The sequence below is a fragment of the Cheilinus undulatus genome, linkage group 10 (genome assembly GCF_018320785.1).
Source record: "Cheilinus undulatus linkage group 10, ASM1832078v1, whole genome shotgun sequence".
Lineage (NCBI taxonomy): Eukaryota > Metazoa > Chordata > Actinopteri > Labriformes > Labridae > Cheilinus > Cheilinus undulatus.
Genome location: NC_054874.1, coordinates 12,101,815 through 12,122,794, shown reverse-complemented (window position 1 = coordinate 12,122,794; position 20,980 = coordinate 12,101,815). Strand labels below are relative to the sequence as shown.

General features: G+C 39.8%; 1 protein-coding gene across 3 annotated transcripts in view; it reads left to right on the top strand.

Moving 5' to 3' along the window:
- The window catches only part of tenm2 (teneurin transmembrane protein 2), a 274,412-nt gene that overhangs the window by 231,488 nt on the left and 21,944 nt on the right, over nt 1-20,980 (top strand). For all 3 annotated transcript variants that reach the window (XM_041797918.1, XM_041797919.1, XM_041797920.1), the window contains 9 exons: nt 5,312-5,458; nt 5,716-5,926; nt 8,086-8,205; nt 10,682-10,943; nt 11,228-11,495; nt 13,024-13,167; nt 15,917-16,166; nt 16,582-16,602; nt 16,751-16,980. In XM_041797918.1, the coding sequence (XP_041653852.1) occupies nt 5,312-5,458; nt 5,716-5,926; nt 8,086-8,205; nt 10,682-10,943; nt 11,228-11,495; nt 13,024-13,167; nt 15,917-16,166; nt 16,582-16,602; nt 16,751-16,980 (1,653 nt within the window). The remainder of the gene's footprint in view (nt 1-5,311; nt 5,459-5,715; nt 5,927-8,085; nt 8,206-10,681; nt 10,944-11,227; nt 11,496-13,023; nt 13,168-15,916; nt 16,167-16,581; nt 16,603-16,750; nt 16,981-20,980) is intronic.

Sequence of the window (20,980 nt, the reverse complement as noted above, 5' to 3'; positions counted from 1 at the left end):
CGAACATAATTCTGCTCAGGTATTCCAGTCATGTATTACATACACAACTGCTTCACATGAGGGGAAAAACGATGAAAGCCATGAAAAACTTCTGAGGTAATTGGTGAATTTCATAGGCCACTGATGCAAGGCCATAATATGTCATCAAAAAACAGATCTGTTGAGTGTGTGTGCATCCACGTTTGGGTATTTGTTGTAAAAGTTGCAGCCATGGTAGAGCAGCTAATAAAATTTTATTGTGTGCACATGTTGGTGTTTGATTGTGTGTGTGTGATTCAGCGATTAATTCCAGATTTTCTATCTTTTCATCAAACTCATCCCCTCCAGCCTCAGCTGTGAAAAAAACTCAAAGAGCTTAGTCAGATCACACACAGATAAACAGAATCATGGCTAAGGTTAAGACATCGTCGCAAATGGAGAAGGCTGCAGGTCACGCACAGCAAGAATGCTTAATAGATAGCCCCGCAGCTGAACCGCTGTCGGAGTGGCGCAGATTGCCTGACAGTACAGGTCCCAGGAGCACTATTGAGAGTGTCCTCTCACCCTCTACGCTTAATGGAATAGCTCTCATTGTTTTATGAAGAGCCGGCCTCAAGAAAAAGGTAAATCGCAGGGTTAAAGAGGGAGCAAGACTGAGAGGAAGAGTAAGGAAGAAGCAGATGGAGTCAAAAGGAAGCAGGTCAGAGAACATGAGGGCTAAAACAATCAGTGTAATTTCTAAGGAGGCTTATTAGTAACACTAGGAGCAGATGAGTGGAGGTTTATCTGAGAAAGTGCAGTTATCTAGCTCATCCCATACACCACAGTCTTAAATTTATGGCTGTGACCTTTCCTTTTTTTAACCTTTCAGAGAGACGGAGCTTTGAAGAGGGAATACCATGAGACTAACTCAGTTTTCTTTTTGTGTACTTTGCTCTTTTTTTCCTCTCTCACTCTCCCTCAATCCCTCTTTTTTTCCTCACTCTTTTCTTGGAGTTTTACAAAGTTTCTTTCTCTATCCTGTCATATTCTCTGACACCCACAACCACGCGCACACGCCACACTAGAAAGTGTGTGTGCTGACCCATAACCCAAGGCAATTTCTTCTCCTTTTTAAGGGGATTTCATCAGAGTCCAACCACATTAGTGGGGAGGGTGGACTTAATAGTTTCTGAAATCCCACTTTATTCTAGTTAGTATGAGGGGGTATCGACTAGGCCATGGCATTAAAGAGAGAGGAGCCTCACGCTGGCCTGCCCAGGCAAGCCGATCAATGCCCACTATGGATTGTCCTGTCCGGGTGCTTCATAAGTATTTGGCTGCTTTAAATGGCAACTCCATTTAACAGGCAATCACTGCTAACTGCCTTTGTTCCCCGAGCTCAATACTAAGGGACAATCTATTCCAGCCTGACTGTTAATACAGCATCATGAGCGGTCCCCTGATGCAGAAAATGGTAATAATTAAAGATAAAAACCTTTGATTTGATTCCTCTTGTTGAGCTGAAAAACGTGGATAAGCCTCTCTGCGTACCATCCCCTCCACCCGCGCCTCTTATTTGGACTTCAAAGTAGTTGGCTTAGTGTCTTTTTCAAAGTCGTTTGTTGACTTTCCCTCATCGTCTGGTGTTTGAGACGTATGATAAAATGCCAATCGGGGTGAAATGCCTGTTAATTTAGCCGCTGCCACTGTTTAGATTGCACTATTTGTATTCATAATGCATGGCTTTATTGATGAAGCGATTTGTTAGAGGGCAAAATCCTACAGTGCAACTTGAGTGAAAATATGTTCATTAATCTGCTGAGCAGGACTCAATGAAAAGCATTTCATATTCATAATCTCTCTCTGCGTTATTTTGTCCTTCCTCACCCTGTGTCGGCACACTGCTACTGAGTGGGAAATGTCAGGTTATATCTCCAGGGTGTGTCGTGCTGGGTGTGTGTGTGTGTGTGGTGGTGAGTAAGTGGCATTGCGTGCATGCACGTATTGTTTTATCAGTCAACCCTGTCTTTGCCTTCATCTCCTGTGGGAAGACTTAAAAGTGTCTCATCCTGCTCCCTCATTTATTGAAGAGGAAATCACTGTGACAAGTTTGTTTGGGGCTCTTTGTGCTGCAGGACAAAACATTGTCATTGTGTGTCATCATGCCTTTTCTCCCCCATCCCCATGATAGATTATAATGTGGGGAACACACAGGCTTGTGTTCAGCTAAGGTTCGATTTACGACAGGCCAGGAAGTGAAAAATTAGATATTAAAATACCATAGTGGGCTTTCAGATAACACATTTTAGCACAATCACTTATTAGAAACTGTGCTGGAATATTATTACATAAGATTTACAATTAAAACCAACTACAGAAATTCCAACAACCCCACTTTTCATCAAAATAAATGCTGTGAAAGTTAAGTGTCTGATCCACTACAAAAGTATTCAGGTCATGTAAAAAGTAAAATAAGTCAGCAGTTACCAAACCGTATTTATTTTGTAACGATAACAAAGTCAAACACAATCCCAGAGGACAAGTGGTGACCTTCAGCCGAGTTTATTCATACATGCAGCCAAGGAGTCGTTGCAAATGCCTCTTTGTGCTGTTTTTGTTTGTTTTTGCCATTATGATAAAATATATTTATCTGATATGAACTTAATGAAAAAAATAAACTAAAACAGCCAGACATGGATGTTTTCAGCTGAAAGTCATCTGTTTACATGTTCACTTTTTGAACTGTAACACAAATCTTATTTGTCAGTATTTCTGCAAGTTTAAACTTTGAAACTAAACAGAAATTATCTGTTCCAGCCTCCACACTGCCTCTGCCAAACGTGTATCCTGCATCTCGTGTTCGTGTTAGTTTTTGAGGATGTGTACAGCCAACTGGTGCTGCATGATTCGGTCATAATGTTTGATTGTGATTAAACTGGACAATATTGCAATTGCGATAAAATTCATCAATGGTATAATGAGTCTACCAGAGGCATGTGCTGGACAATGAATCAAGTTACAGTTTCAGATAGGATTTAGGTTTCCCAATGTCCATGAAAACAAGAAAATCATAGGTAAACCATTACTGTGTGGCATGCTGTGCTGATTATTCCATAGGTTTGTTTTAAAAATTTGGCCACACAATCTTAAAACATGTATTATTTATATTTATTTATTTATTTTGGATTTTTTAGTTTTAGGCTAATTTATTTTAAATTATTGCATTTAAAAGTCTTTTAAGTGCATGTAATGCAGATGCTAAAGAATCTTAAAGTAATCTTGTTTCATAATCCTGATCTCAGTGTCAATGAAAATAATTATGATTATGAATTTTGCCTTAGTCAAGAAACTTTACTTTGAAGAGCATATTTCTCAATTCAAAACATACCAATATATGTAGCATAAAGATAAAGATGTTTTTGCTGTACTGCTTTCAAAGTAACCAAATATTTGTTTAAAAAAATCTTTTTGGTAATTGTACTTCTATAAATTGCAAATGAAGTGATATTATTATAAACTTGAAGGACTAAATGCAAACATATTTGTAAGCTTTTTAACTGTTCTGTACAAAAATAATTGCAGCTTTTTATGCTGTTGCAAAGCCTGACATCTCAGCTGGAATTGCTATTAGAGTTATTATGCAGTACTACAGCCAATTCTTTAAACAAACACTAGGGGCATGTTTCAGCCATGATGTGTTTGGATTCCCATAGATAACAGAAGATAAATCTCAAGCCTAAGGCAAATGCAATAAAAAAGTTAATGATGTGATGAAATGTAATTTCAAGGAAAGAAAACTCATGTTTTGATTAGAGATGGGCTGATCCACTTCTTTTTCAGTCTCGATCCAAATCCGATACATCAGTACCAATACCTGATATGAAATTCTAGATCTTCTAAATGTGAAACTGCATTTTCTTCTGAGTGCAGTGCGTTGCTGATCCAGAATTTGGATTGATATTGTGGATCATGCTGTCAGGCTGATCCCTGGTATAAAAATGGTGGGAATATTGGACCCATTACTTATATCGGATCAGATATGGCCAATCTCTAGTTTTGGAGAGAAACTTGAATAAAAATGTTCATTTCAGGTTAGATGTTTTTGTTTTCTTAGCAATATAAAATAGTTGCATAATGCAGCTGCTCTGAGACTCACTGCCTTTAATCAGTAGACCATTTGCACTGTTTATCCTATCAAAAAGACTTGATGTTTTTCCAGTTTGTTAATGATTGTGTTAATTAATTCACACAAATGAGCACACTTAATCAATGAAACATAACATTCTATAATGCAGTCATCCTTACAATAGGTTGCTTGCTAGGTAGGTTGGTGTACTGCTCCACTGAACAAAGGTCGTAAAAGCATGTTGTTGACTGAATGAGGATGACTTTAATGCTCCTTTTATCCGGTTACACTGCCACCTGTAGAATGTCCTGTTACACTGCAAAGCTAAGTAGACTTAGTTAAGCCAAGCTTACACTCAAATTTTATATTGAATGTAAAAAAGATTTATGGATCCTCACATAAAACTCTTGGCAAAAAAGTCTCAAAGCATCTTTTTTCCCCAAATGTCAAAATTTTCCTTTTAATATTCGCTTAGATTACACCCAGTAAAAAGTTACCAGATATGTCTTGTGGCAAAATGGTCCTGCCTTCTGTAATTGCAAATTTCCTTATCCACACTCCCTCAAAATGTCTGCTTTTCTTTGCCTTAAAGTCACTCTTGAGTTGAGGGTGGCCTTGCTATGCTAGTTAAAGAACTTTCTTGGCTTCAGGCCCTCAGATTCTGGTAGGGCCTTTTTTGCATAAGCTAAAGTGAAGGTTTATTAGTTCATAGACACACATATAGGCATGCACAGACACACACACTCTCCGTTGAACATAATCTCATTCTCTCATGAGAAAGCGTTACTCTCAGGCCATCAGAATCCCATTACCTACACTGAATTATAAGTAAGAGAGGGAGAGGTGGGGCGAAAGAGAGAGAGAGGCTGGTGGGGTTATATTAAGCAAGTGTATCAAGTGATCTACCTAACTCTGTCCCCACACACGCAACAGCAGCATTCCCAAAGGTGCAGAGACAAGATAGGCAGGTGTGTATGGAAATCAACCTACTGCATTAGATTGATTCTAAAGCAGTCAATACTAATACCGTGGTTTATTAAATAGAGTAACCTCATTGGTCTTTAATAACTGTATGAGCATGAGTGTATGTGTTTATAAGAGCGCGTGTGCTTCATCTGTGAATCACTGACAATACAACAAACAAGCATCACCCTGTTTCTGTCCTTCTTCCCCTTTTCTCATCTCTCTCCCTCCCCTTCCCTCCCTCCTCTCCTGTCCTCGCAGACGGCTGCCCTAACCTGTGTAACGGGAACGGACAGTGCACCATGGGGCAGCAGAGTTGGCATTGTGAATGTCAGACAGGCTGGAGGGGCCCCGGCTGCAGCGTTGCCATGGAGACCTCCTGTGCAGATAACAAGGACAACGAAGGAGGTGAAGTGGGAGAAGATTCGGTGCAGAATTTATAAAACTGAAAAGGAATAAATGATGTTAGAGAAAGATAATCAATTGAATTAAAAAAAGAATTAAAGATAGAAGTCTCACGAGAAGAGCCCTCACTACTGATGGTGAAATTAAACTTTCTTTTGAATCCAAGATTATCAAAATATCAATAATAATGGAAGAAATTAAAGCAGATATTTTGCATTCTTTACACAACAACCTCATCTGTTTCTTTTTCATTCCCTCAGATGGACTAACAGACTGCATGGACCCGGACTGCTGCATCCAGAGTCCCTGTCAGAACAGCCCACTGTGTCGAGGCTCCAGGGACCCTCTCACAGTCATCCAGCAGAGCCCAGTATCTCAGCTCCGTGTCCGCTCCTTCTATGACCGCGTCAAGATGCTTGTGGGGCGAGATAGCACCCATATCCTCCCTGGGGAGAACCCATTCAACTCGAGGTAGGAAGGAAAATACACCAGTATGGGCTTAAATCACACTGAATCACTGCATTTCATGAAAACATTCTTTTTTTTCTGGGATTTAATTCAAGAAGTGAAACTTCCATGTATTGTAGATTCATCTCTTACAATTTGAAATATATGACTTTTTCATAGTTGATGATCAAAACTTACAGCTCACAAAATCAAAAATCCAGTATCTCAAAATTTTAGCATATCACAAAACATCAGTCTACACAAAGAATTTATAATACAGAAATACTGACCATCTGGAAAATTAGACCCTCAGTAATTGGTAAGGGCTCCCTTTGCACAAATTACTGCATTTATGCAACATGAAATGGAGCCAATCAGTCTTTGGCTCTGCTGGGCTGTTATGAAGCCCAGGTTGCTCTGATAGCAGCCTTCAGCTCGTCTGTATTGTTGAGTCTGGTGTCTCTCATCTTCCTCTTGACATTTCCTTAGAAATTCTCTACGGGGTTCAGGTCAGGCAAGTTGGCTGGCCAATCAAGCACAGTAACACCATGGTCAGCAAACCGGTTTCTGGTGGTTTTGGCTTCACTGTTGGCAGTTGCCAAGTGCTGCTGGAAAAGGAAATCATTATCTCCATAAATCTTCTCAGCAGAAGCATAAAGTGCTCTGGCAAAACTCCCTTTTATCTGAAAACAGGACTTTGGACCACTGAGCAAGGGTCCAGTTCTTTTTCCGCTTAGCTAAGGTGAGAAGCTGATGGCATCTGTGGTTCAGGAGTGGTTTGACATTAAGTAAACGACTCCTTTGAAATGTAAATGAACACTGTACATATGACCATCAAAGTGGTCAAATTTAAAGTGGCCACAAATCTAGCACTTGGCAGTTATTATGGGCAAAGCTACACCTAGCTGTTTTGCATCTTTATGTGCGAAACAGTCTCATCGCAAAAAAGCATCTACCACTGTAACAGTGTTCACAAACACATGCACTACTGCATATGATGTGTCACTGATAAATTCAGCCCACCAAAGTGAGAGTCACTGCACTACCTGCCACAGCTAAAATCCACCTGCATTTGGCTGGTTGGCAGGTGTTAATGTCAAGCCCTGGTTGTTTTAGTTATTGTTGCCTTTCTGTCACCTTGAACCATTCTGGTCATTTTCCCCAGACCTCTGCTATTAACAAGGCATTTTGACTCAGAGAACTGCTGCTCACTGGATATTTTCTCTTTTTCTCACATTCTCTGTGAGCCAGAAATGGTTGTGATGGCATGATAAGCATTTTTGAAACCCCAGACCAGCCTGTTGGGCACCAACAGCAACAACATGTACAAAGCCTCTTAAAGCACCTTTCCTCTCATTTTGATGCTCAGTTTGAACTTCAGCAGATCCTCTCAGCCATGTCTACATGACTGTATGCACTGATTGCTGTCATGTAATGGGTTGTAAGATACTGCAATTAAACAGGTATATGTAATGAAGTGGCCTGTGTGTGCTAATTTCACTTATACTAAAATGAGTGGGATAGAATGCTCATTTATTTATGTGATTTTCTAATTCAAAAAGAGTATGAGTGCTAGATTGCATTTCTTAGCCATATTCACTTATGAAATACTTTGAGAAGGTTGAACATTTATATTCATACATTTCATCCCTGAAGCATTCTCCACAAACTGTTGATTCAATAATGCAAATGTTTCACATAGATCAGGTTAGTTCACAGAGTCCACAAGACCTTAAAATACCCAGAGCCTAAGCCATGTGCAGATTTACAGTAGATTTAGAGCTGTAAGGAACTGTCCAAGGTGCTGAGTCTCATCTGCATGCATTTAAACAAACTAACGTCAATTGATTCAAATGTAATCACTCATCAACATAATGATACTCAATTTTTTAAAGTTATTCTATGTGTATCAGTTATCTAGGCCACGCACACACATTCATCTACATAGTCATGTTTTGTTTACTTGATTGACATGAGCTAATGTGGATGGCGGGGCTCACTGATTGCTTCTAATTAAGTAGTGGGGGAAGACCAGAGCAGTAAATGATCAGCTAAATTGGATGATTGAGAGATGGGGGGATTAATCAAACAAGATGATTGATGGTTAGAAATGTTGGCTGATAGATTGACTATCACCCTCTCACTCTATCTCTTCTGCCTTTCTTTTTTTTTTCTTTTTTCAGCTTGGCGTCTCTGATCCGGGGTCAGGTGCTGACCACAGATGGAACCCCACTGGTGGGGGTGAACGTGTCTTTTGTCAACTATCCCCACTACGGATACACACTGACACGGCAGGACGGCATGTACGTACAACAGCTACCCAGCAGTCCTTGCTGAATCTCTGAAACTACCTCGCCACATAGGCTGTTTTATTAGATGATTGGATTAGATTAAATCACACTGGATTAGATTACATTAGATTAGATTAATTTAGAAAGCTGTAATGGTCCCTTGAGGAAAGTAGGCGGTCTAATTCTAAAATAATAAGATACCATAAGTAAGGAGAGTTTAAATAAAACTAGACTAAATGTATTTACAACAATACAGCTGAGAATTACTGAGAATTGAAAAGCACAATCCCCTAAGCAAAAATTTAATAATAAAAATGATAACTGCAGGAAAATTAACTTCATGAAAACCAGTATTTTTGTTCTAGGGAAATAATATCAAATGCTGGAACTAGAGCTTGTTTTTTAAGTCTTAACATGGTAATTTGATATCTGATAGCTCAGTCAGCATATACAGGTGGTCTTGGATGTCTTTCTCTGGACTGGTTTGGTAGTGTAGATCAGTGGTTGTCAACCAGTCTAGTGTTAGGAACCACCACCATGTCCTTTATGAGTTCTTACATTTTGTAGTCTAAACTAAGTGTTTTTAATGAAAAATGATGCAGTTTGGTTTCTCAGATATGTGAGGGCTTAATGGAAGAAAAGGTTGGGAACCACTGGTGTAATCTGTGGTATTCTATCAGTAAACAGACTCATCCAGCCTCACTTGTAGAGCTATGAATTATACCTCTATTTATATGTATTATTTGGCTTAGCTCAGGAACAGTGGCCCATCTTTTTGCACATCTTCATTTGCCACAAAAATTATTTATTTCTTATATCTATTATACTAAAAAAATGGAAAAAAGGAACCTGGCGCTTAAACAGGAGCCGCTGCCTATCGTTGACATAAAAGAGCCAACTCTTCGAACTGGTTTGATTGCAAACATCACATCACAACTATCCTGGAGTTTGTTGTTTTGAACAAAGTTGTCATTTTAAACTACCCCACAAATTGTATGAACTTAATAGTATATCAGTGTTTTCTGTAAAAGCATGTTTGTGTCAAAGCAAAGGAGAAGAGCCGTTAAAGAGGCCCTCCTTGCCTCTTTGCTCATGGCTAATTCGCCTCTACTTGTTTGTAGCTATGAGCTGCTATTTGCATAAGAGGCAGGCAATAGAGAACTCTAATTGCAGGTTTTCACTGAAAACATACTATTAATGCATAGTGTGATCACACATATTAAGTGCCGTTAACTTAGGTCCAGTTCCATTTCTAACTTCAACCTCAGCCCCTCAATTTTTGAGTGCTCTTTGCCCCTTGAAACAGAGTTGCAAGTAGTGGTGAAACCCTCCCCTGCAGGATGGGAAGACAAATGGGAAGTAATTAACAGCATTTACCTAAACAAGACATAGCATACATAGCCCAAGCATTTCACCCTACCCCTCCATTCCAACAAGAATCAGGACACCCCTAGGCAGAATGCGCAAGCAAAAGGGCTAAGTGGTAGGAGCAAGGGATGTACTGACATTGGGCCTTGGTACCCAAATGCCTTAAATGGGTGTTAATGCCAGGTATAGACAGCTCAGATGTGTAAAGCCAAATTAAAAGGTCATTGAAGAAACTTTTAAAGCAAACTTTGAACCTTTTGCTTTCTGAATGCATTTGGTTAACTTTCCTGACATGTCTTTCTATTTCGTCTCAAGGAACAGCAGTTTCGGAGAAGTTTAAGGCTGCTTTAATTTGACTTTTCTGTCCAATTTCCCTCCAACAAGTTTTATTGAGTTTAAGACTGGCTGACATCCGTAACGTGTTATTTCAAAGTCTGAAACTGACCTCGTCTAAATGTCTAACTCTGTGTCTCCTGTCTCAGGTTCTTTAAGCACCTTTCTCCTCCTTTTACCAATGATTTCTTTGCAGTGTTTTCTCCCAGTCAGGCTGAGCTGACACTAAGGCATCTGAGCTTCTAACATTTTATTGACCTTGTATTTCAGGGTGCAGTGACTCACCAGTTTCATGGACTTGTGACTTGAACAAACATGTTCTGTTGTCGCGTCTGGCCTTGTTTAGTTTTGATGAGTGTTATTTTGTTCCAGTTAAGATTTCTCAGCCACAACAGCTCATGACCTTAGAAAGCTCTGGCATTTTGTCACAGAAACATGTATACAACATTTTTCTATGCTGTCATTAACCCTCAGCAGTTAATAATTTGGCAGCTAAAGGTTAAATACAGAGATCAGCATTCTTATGATTTATTTTGTATTTCAGACTTTTTGTTTTTGTCCACACAACCTGTCTAGACTTGAATGTTGTAAGATTGTCTTGTACATGATATGATAATTCTGAAATATTTATTCCAGGTGTTGTTTTGTCAGTGAGTTATTCCTAAAGCTTTGGAGTAAATATTTCATTAGAAGAATCAAACACAGACATTGTGTGTCCATGTAACGGTCCATGTCAGCCCTCCCCATCCGTGCCTCATTCCCATCCTCTTCTCACAAACCTCTCCAGGTTTGACCTGATAGCTAACGGTGGTGCATCTCTGACTCTACGGTTTGAGCGCGCCCCCTTCCTGAGCCAAGAGCGCACTGTGTGGCTGCCGTGGAGCCAGTTTTATGCTATGGACACTCTGGTGCTTAAGACAGAAGAGAACACGATCCCGGGCTGTGACCTGAGCGGCTTCGTCAGGCCTGACCCTCTTGTGATTGCATCCCCTCTCTCCTCCTTCTTCAGCTCCAAGCCAGGGGAGAAACCCATCATACCGGAGACACAGGTGCAGTACCACTGACCTCTGGCCGCCAGCTAATCTCCTCTCTGGTTCCCTCGCTCTCTTGTCACTCTCCTGTATGCCTGCTTGCTCTGGCCTGTCTTTCTCCTTGCGCTCCCATAGCTTTTCCCCCCATTTGTTCCCTCTTTCTCTATTTCTTTATTTCTTCCATTGTTTTTTTTCCCTTTTTTGTCCTTCAGCTGTCAGTGGAAGCGTGACCCCCATTACTGCCTCTCTCTCTAATCCCCCCTAATCCCTCTCTCCTGTCATCTCCCTTCATTGTCTTCCAGGTGCTGCATGAGCAGATCGAGGTGCCCGGCACAAGCCTAAAGCTGTGCTACCTAAGCTCCAGGACGCAGGGTTACCGCTCCCTGCTCAAGGTGACCATGACTCCAGCTGTGGTGTCCATGGGCCTGCTGAAGGTTCACCTCATGGTAGCCGTGGAGGGACACCTCTTTCAGAAGTGGTTCCACGCGTCCCCAAACTTGGCGTACACCTACATCTGGGATAAGACTGATGCATATGGGCAGAGGGTCTATGGACTTTCTGAAGCTGTTGGTGAGTTTAAGGGATGGATAAAAGCAGTGTAAAAGTCATCAAAGAAAAATATGATAAAAAATGTTTGTCAGTGATATTTAGATAAGATGAAAAAGAGCTAAATATGGATCTTTGGTAATAAAAACATGGACAAAATGTTTGTTTGGGTTCTGTCAGTGAGACAAGGCTAAAATTCTACATATAGGCCTCTGAGCAATTAAAGAAAAATAATTTCTTAGATCTAGACAAAAGCTTTTAAAAGTAATAATGACTAAAATTTGACTAAAACTAATATGCATTTTCCTCTGAAGCCTAAGACTAAATCTAAATGGCTGCCAAAATTAACAATGGATAGAAGAGAAGCTACTGCATGTGGGTGCAGGGGGCATTTTATCCCCTTGGATTAGAAGCTCTACCAGTAATGCAAGTGCAGGCTATGAAAGAGGGAGCGGGTGCTAATTAGGAAGCTTGACGGAGAGATAATACAGCAGAAACCCTGCCTCCATCCATTACGCAGTATAGCCACAGTTAAGAGGGGTTTTTTTCTTCATACGTAGATCTATTTTTCATTGAAGGCGCGTGTAGTTCAGTCAGCCAGCTGTAACCGTGGTGAAGGGTTATTAGCCATCAGGGTGAGTTAGCAGTTAGCTACTGGAGCAGCAAGCAGGAGTCCGGGGGAGCCTCAGTGCTATTACACTCTGCTGTCACAGTCGCTCACAGATGCTGTCAGGCAAACACGGCTGTCAGGACACAGATGCAGTGGACATCTGGGGCTTCTGTGTGGACTCAAACCATGAGGGGCATTGGGAATGAGGGGTTTGGGAACTGACATTTACTCAAAGAGCCTACAGTTCCCTGGAAAAACAGTTTGTTTGTTTTTTTTCAAGAACAGTAAGCAAATTTATGGTTGCGATTATGTTATGTCTTTCTAAGCAGGTATGCCACATTGTTATTGCACTGATGTTAAAAAAGGTGATGCCAGCAGCACTTCTGCTGTGACTCAAGTGGGAGCTGATAACACCTCTTTTGTTTCAACGAGGAAGACAACAGCGCACATGCATTCACACATACGTTATATATGGCACATACACAAGAGCACAGATAATCCAAGGTTTGTCAACATATGTAGCTCCTCACAGTTGATTTCTTTACTTCTTTTCCTTGTTTTTCTTTCTACTTTTAGTCAAATCAATAGAAACTATGTCAGCACGTGTCTGATTGGACCCCAAGGCTTCCTACAGCTGAGATTTCACCTAGGTATCCGGTGTGGTCTATAGGTTTAAAGGCTGTCTGAGTGATCTGCCCAATTAACAAGGTTTTTAATTGATTTAGCAGAGCATGTGAAGCTGTTAGGTAGGTGTGAGTGCAGATTTTGGTGCAGGTGTTAACTAGATTCTCTGTGTATCACATGTTTCACAACTCAATTTAAGTTTGGAGGTTATGATCTCATGTTTGTTGTTGCTGTTGTTTCTTTTATATTTGTCCATTATTTGGTCTTTTTTCATCTCTTTTGTTAATTTCTCCTTTCTTTGCTCTTTCTTTTATGTAGTATCTGTTGGATATGAATATGAATCCTGTGCCAGTCTTATCCTATGGGAGAAGAGGACAGCTATTCTGCAAGGATATGAACTGGATCCAACCAATCTGGGCGGCTGGTCATTAAACAAGCATCATATACTTAACACACGCAGTGGTATGTACACATACGCTCCTGCATTCACACGCAGACATTTGCAGTTTCTTCCTTTTTCTTGTATTGTTTAAATTTAGCAAGCTTCCCATGTGAAACAGGTTTACAGTTCTCTATATCTCACCAAACACTGTGCTTCCCATGGTTCTCACGGAGCTGCCAGGCCTCTTTTTTTTACCTGTCAGTGTGGATTTTCACAGGAAGACTTTGCATTGTCTCACCTAGTTTGACTCCCTTCTCCACTGACACCAGCCCTGCTGTGTAAACATGTGCACAGACCAATCGGCAGCAGGTACTTGAACAGAGGGGGTCCTCAGAGGGGTAGAGGTACATTTTCCAGGCGCTGATTCAGGAGGGAGTCATTTTCGATGCATCATCTCCTATATCATTATCTACAGTATACTCTGTGCAGTAAAAAGCATGGGAATATAAATGGGCTGATGTACCAATGTTCACCTGCTGTGACAATCAATGTACTAATGGAAAAGACACAAGTGGAGACCAAGTAGTGTTTTTAAAAGTGAGGGGATGGTAGAAAAATGTATTTTCTGAGAATAATGCAATGCTGCAGTGTTTTTCCATACTCACTAAAGAGATTTAATATCATTTAGAAAATAATAAAATCTCTCACAGCGACTGCTTGTAGGTACACTCTTGAGTAGCACACATAAGTTAAGCTTTGATTGAATCTTGTAGTTCATTAAATACATAAATGCATGCATATGTTTATACTGTATGTAAATAGATGTATAATAAACGAATTACATGTATGTAGGTATATCATACTTATGAAGGAGGGTCTAAGGTCGGAGATATACTTGCTGTTTAACCTGGGGTTGCATATACATGGCTGTGTCATTTGTGTGATTGTAATTTACTTGCCTATAGAGGATATAGGCTTTACTGAAGGATACCTCTAGAGGGCACACAAGAGAGTTCCGGCCATATACAAGTACCTGACATGTGGGATGTAAACTACAAACATGGAGACACTCAAGGTTTCTAGATTGCTAATGCTGAGATCTGGACGAACAAAATATCAGTAGTGACATCAAATCAGCTCAGACTGATCAGAACACACAATCTGCATTTCTTCAACATTTCATTCCACAAACAGACATCCAGGTGTAATGCTTTATTTCGTGACCATGTTAACTTACGACTTTCAGCTGACTTAATTTATAAATGCCATCATTAAAACAGCTGTTGGAAACAGTAAGGGTCTCTTGTTTAGTTTTCATTATGATGTTGAGATAGTCACCAGTTTACACAGCCAACTTATTTTCTTTATTTGACATATTTAAACATAGACTTTTAAAACAGAGTTTATCTGTCACCAGCAGGTTTGACAGACATATTTGTCACTGTGCTGTGACAATAACACAGTGTACCTGTGGAGTATTGTGGAATCGAGCCCCATTTGCACAGGAACAGTATTACCTAGGGACCTGTAGTAATTTGTAATAATCACCCAGGACATCTATGTTTAAATCCCATGCAAATCAAACATGTCTGTCATTTGTGTATTAAAAATTCAAGGGCAAATTACCTCTTACTCTCGGGTGGTAATTTTGTTTTGTTTTTTAAGGTCCATGCAGCTTTTTGGGTGCCTTTTTCTGAATGAAAACAAAAATAGAGGCAACAGAGGAGATTGTTAACAACATTTTGACACATACAGGTTATAAATATTGCTTGTCTTTCAGTTAATTTCAGCTTATGTGTTAAAACAGATAAAATAAACAGATGTGTTTATTTTACCGATTAATTCAAACTCTGGGATCCTTGACTTTGTCTCTTTTCTTCTGTCTGATCAGCTACAGATACGCACAGGTGACACTACCTCAATGTGTAATTGGAGAGTTAGAGGAGATATTTTACTAGTGTATTTGTCATGGACAACTTGTTACAGATTTAAAATTGTTAAAATATGTATGAAGAGAAAAAAACACTTAAGTGCATGTTGTTCAGTGGAAACTCTGGTTATCAGTATGTATAGGATAAATGCAGGAAACATCACCTGCAGAATATGTGTTCAATATTGCCTCTTCTGTATGCATTTTAAAATGCTTGCCATGAGCAACACCCCACATCTGCTCCACTATCCACAGTGGTACAACAGCCCAAAGTACTAAAAAAAAGTGCCTGAGCCTGCTTATCTTTACTTGTTGCTTTAATTTTAATGAACAGCTTGAGAAAGACTGGTAATATGGAGAGAGAGAATAAGGGATGAGAAACATCAGACAGCATCAAGCATGGGGATTAATTTTGGGACCAGTGTGACCAGGAATTTTGTCTCTGTTCATGGGGTGCCAGGTCTTTTGAGTGAGTTTAAACTCATATAATTGCTGGCTGAAACTGAACTTGATCTAGTTTAGCTCAGTGGGTATAGCAGGCACCCATATAAAGAGACTCAACAGACTGGTCGTGGGATCAATTCCTGGTCTCTGCGTTGTTTGGTACATGTCTCCCCCCCACCCTCTCTCTTCGTGCTTCAGCTGTCCTATCTAATTAAAGACAAAAAAGCCCAACAAACCATCTATTTTAAAAATCAACTCAATGTGAGTCCCAGGACATGTTTTACAGTATTACACACTAGGTTAAATTGCAACCAAGCTAGTCATCAGACTGGCATTGCCTTCCCATAGAGCCACAAATAAGAGCAACTAAAATCCTCCACTTTCCCTTTCATATCAAAATGTTATCATATCATCCTAATCTGTGTATATTTCTGTCCTTTTTCTTTCCTGTTTAGGCATCCTGCATAAGGGAAGCGGTGAGAACGTCTTTGTGACGGAACAGCCTCCAGTAATCACAAGCATCATGGGAAATGGCCGGAGGCGCAGCATCTCCTGTCCCAGCTGTAATGGCCTGGCTGACGGCAACAAGCTGCTTGCACCAGTCGCTTTGGCAATGGGCACCGATGGCAGTCTTTATGTTGGGGATCTCAACTTTGTACGCAGGGTCTATCCCTCTATGAACACAACTGGCATCCTGGAATTAAGGTAAGTGTTTTACATATGTAATGCAGAAAGGAGAAGTAAAATACTATGCCTAACAGAGAAAATAAGAATTTAAAGGATATGTAATATTGTAGAAAAGATACTGTAATGTGATAAAGGTCGGTGAGATTAAAGATTGATGAGCAAGAAGAGACCAGATATTTACAGTACATAGAAGGTGTAGGATTGCATATTTTCTAAAGGAAGAAAAAAGGAGGTGAGACACTGGGGATAGCATGATGGAAGAAGAATTACTCGCTGTACTAGATATCATTTCTCCAGGGTGTTTTTACCCATGGTTAAATCTGCTGTTCACACCACAGCCTGCTTTGTGTTGCTCTCTGTAGGTTGCTCTCAACAGACTGCGTGAATTAACATTTGTTTTCTTTTGCTTTTATCTCACTTTTCTCGCTTGAAGGAACAAAGATTTCAGACACAGGTAAGATCCTTATCACAATAAATTTCAACTTACTTGTGCTTATTTCAGCAGCCAAAGCAAAAGGGAAGTACCTCCAATCAGCTTCAGTGAAAAACTGAAAAGACATATCAAGTATTCTTACGATCATTTCTCTTTTCTGTCACCACAGTAATAATCCCACTCATAAGTACTTCCTGGCGGTGGATCCGGTCTCTGGGGCTTTGTTCATCTCAGACACCAACTCCCGCAGAATTTACAGAGTTCGCTCCTTAACGGGAGGTCGCCTGCTGTCAGACAATGCAGAGGTGGTGGCTGGGACGGGGGAGCAGTGTCTGCCTTTTGATGAACGATGCGGTGATGGGGGCAAAGCCACTGAAGCTACACTTATGAGCCCAAAAGGTGAGCCACAAAGAGAGTAATACCTATTCACCCACTTATTTAAGCTTAGAGTAACTCTTTTTTTCAATTATCAAGTAAAACTGTTTGTATTCTCTGTTTGCATTAAGTGTATTCATTCTCTAAGTCCACAACAAATTTCTCCAAAGGGGACATAAAAAGCATCATGGCATATCCTGTCACAGTGTATGGTATGGTAGCCTATCGTAGGGTACATCTGGAGTTGGCTGAGGTGGTTCAAGCATCTGATCAAAATACGTCCTGGTTGCTTCTTGTGAATGTATTCTGTCTCCTCTAACTGGGAGGAGACCCCAGAGCAGAACCAGAACTTGCTGGAGGGAGTATGTATCCCATCTGGATTGGTAGTGCCTCTGAATCCCCAAGGAGGAGCTGGAAAATGTTGCTGGGGAGAGTGATGTCTAGGTTGACTTGCTTCTCATGCTGCCATCACAACCTGACCCTGTGGTGTAACACTGTGCAGCATAGCATCATAGCATAGTGTAGTGTATTGCCAAACACAGCAGATCGTTGTGTCTCATAGTAGTGTCATAGTGTATCATAGTGTTTTAAGATATGCATAGTTTATCTTTTTATCTTAAAACAAGCCATTAGGAATGAAGAAGGGAATTTAAGCTGTGACAGGCATTTTATTTGTTTATTTTAGACACCACTTCTTTACAAATTATCCAACATTGTTCACAACTTAATAATGCTTTTAATGTTTTAATAAGTTTACTTATGATTGAACATTATTTTTTGAACCTCTGAGACCAATGTCCTCATATGGGACAAGAAGTGACACAGGTTATAAACATTTTTTAAAAATTTGAACCATAAAAAGTAGCCTTGTACTTTGTTCCTCAAAGCAGGCCATCGTGACATTCCAGTGATGCTATCCATGCCTTCGTAGCCTTCACTGAAGCTTTTCTAGCAAGCCTGGAGCTTGGCTGGCTGTGCAGGGTCTTTAAAGATTAAATCCACACCAGTAAATCCTATACTGAACGTCTTTTTGTCCATTTTTTTAATGAATTTTTGATTGTTTCTACCGCAAGCATCTAAGACAAATTGCATTGTGACAGGCTGTGACAACCAGTGGTTGTCTAATGCTTTGTCAAACTGCAACACTTGTACAGCACAGATCCTGTTGAAGACAGCCTGAAAAGAGAAGGTTGTGATGTGTCCCTCTGTGACAGTGCAGACATGAAGTGCTTTAAATAATGGCACAAATAGAGCAAATACAAGCAAAGCACAAGGATTCTTTTTGTCAATATTTTGAAAGTTGTGCAAAAAAAAAAAAAAAACTTTGTCCAGAGGTGTCCAAACTTTCTCCACCGAGGGCCAAAGGCTGGCCAGGCTGCATTGAGAAAGCTCACTTATAATGTGTTAAAGACACAAAAAAATATCCTACATCACAGCTTTCCATTAATGGCTTTTTAAAATAAAAAGCTCATAACTGTTAAGGATTTTGGGAGTGCCAATCAGAACTTTTTTGTATTTGCTCTATTTGTATTTGCCTGCTTGGGATGAAAAGACACAAGCTCATCCCACATTCAGACTCAAAAAAAGAGCCACCTGCAGGAAGCTGTGTAACTTTGTAGTAGCGATGGTACTTAAAGATGATTAGAGCTGTCTGCTTTCTAAACTGGACCAAAAGACGGAGCAGCAAAAGAAACAAATGAGCGCGTTTAGTGCTATTTTCTGCCGTAATCCGTTGTCTTTATTCACCAGAGCGCCATGAATCAAGTTTTTATTTTGGTAGTTAATTTTTCACTATTCATGTTTCTAAATATAGAGATGTAAAAAATAAACATTTTGACGATTTCTTCTTGGCAGATGTTAGTTTACAAATTAACAACGAGCCTACAAATAACGTAATTAGGAAGGATTATATACAATTAGAATATGCTACCTTCTTTCTTTTAGCTAATTGTCCTTTTTTTTTTTTAATTAAGATTTATGCCTTTTTACACATAAACACTGGGTGTCATATATTTTAACTCACCCATGATGGGAGCAGGGCTTTTTTGCGCTTTTGACTGGAGGATGGCTGGCACGTCAGGAGTTTGAATGTCGAGATGGGAAGGATTTCACAGAGATGGTTGTCTGTTATCTTGGTTCTCGATCTGCTTTTGTTCAGAGTCTTCAAGGAAAATGTTTGCTCACATATGTATGTCAAGACAAAGACACGTTATTCTTTCTGCGTGGCACGTCATCAGAGGAAACTTTTCCTTTTCCAAGCTTCGGTAGAAGTTGGGTAGGGAGAGAAGCTGGTGTTTATTCTTCAGTGAAGCCGCTGACACAGTTTCAAAAATGTCCTTACCCGTTGTTGTGCCTTTTAAACTCATCAGATCAAGCAGCGCCTCCGTAATGCAAAAGTTGTGGTTAACTCCTTCGTAAAAAGATGAAGAGCTGTGTGGCTGTGTGTCCGTGGCATCGGTGCTCTCATTACATGCGATGGAGTAAAAATCAAAAGCACAGGCTTTGTCTGAAACTTGTTGTTTTCAGTTAGCTGACAAATCTTCGATTCGCTGGGCAACTGTGTTCCTGGATGTACAAATATTGTTGAAGTTCAGCATTTTATATGGACATATAATGCCTGTGACTTTAGTGACACACTTTTTTATGAAGTCTCCCTCAGAGGAAGGCTTTCCATGACGGGCAATAAGATGAGCTGTCTTGTAGCTGGCGGTTGTGACATTTTCTGAAGTTTTGTTGGCATGGAAAAAATGCTTTTGCTGAGCTAGCAAGCTGGCAGTCATCTGCATAACTTTGTGCTCTCGCTCAGCACCGCTACATGAGGTGTAAGACTGATGCTTGGTTTCATAGTGTCGTTGAACGTTATAATCTTTCATCACTGCAACGGTTTGATTACAGATTAAGCAGACACACTTTCCCTTGACTTCAGTGAAGAAACATTTGTTTTCCCACCGCGCCTGAAACTTTCTGCACTCACTTTCTATCTTGCGTTTCTTTGCTTCTGCCATGTGTCATCACCTATCAACTCTTCTTTGAGTGATGGCACTTGTCTTTTGGCATGGGTAAGCTGCCTCTTCAACAAAGCTGCACCACCTATTGTTCAAACTTAGAAGTACAATAAAGTCAAGCACAAGCTTTATGTTCTCATGCGGACTATATTTTGTTTTATTTCTAGAATGTGCCGCATGCCATAGTTTGGACACCCCTGCCTTTGTCATTATTGTTTTCTGTGTTTGAGTTTTAATTTCCATTTAGTTGTTTCTTTTGTCTTCATAATCCCATATATTTTTAAAACTCAAGTGACATCACTGCAGCACACATATTCTTAAAGCCCAGGCTGTCTTGGTAAAAAAGGATGTTTAGAGCTTGACTGTGCACCACAGGGTTGATGTTTGACAAGCTTTTTAGGACAAAAAGTCCAGGTGAGACAAAATGGTTTCAGAATAGCTTAAGACTTGAAGGGTTAACCCTTGTTAGATTTTATTCAAAATTTATCATTTATCTTTAATGTAGTATTTATAAAGCATCACAGAGTACTTTGGATTCATTCTGATGTATGTCATAGTGGATAAATAAAGTTTTTGAGGATAACTTGAAATTTAACTAACTAGCAATTACTAGATAAACTAAAAAGAAACTAAATTAATCAGCATTTACAGCCTGAAAAGGGAAATTAGGGCAGTATCAAATGTAGTGATGATTTAAGAGGTATCATTATTTGAACTCAAGTTTGTCTTGAAAAGAGATTTTTGTTCATTTTCCTCCTGTTAAACCAAAGATAAAATAATAATAAAACAAAATCATGTATTTAGTTCTTTTATTCAGATCTATTATTTACTCAGACCCAAGCTTACATAATGATCTGTAATTCAGTGCAGAATTGAAAACCAAAGGCACTGAAAATCTCCTTTGATCAGAATCCATTTTCTCTTACAATCCATTGTTCCTGTGACTCAACTAAAGCGGGCCAGCGACAGAAGGAGGTTATAAACCAGGTTAATGTTAAACTTATTAATGGAATTTCTTT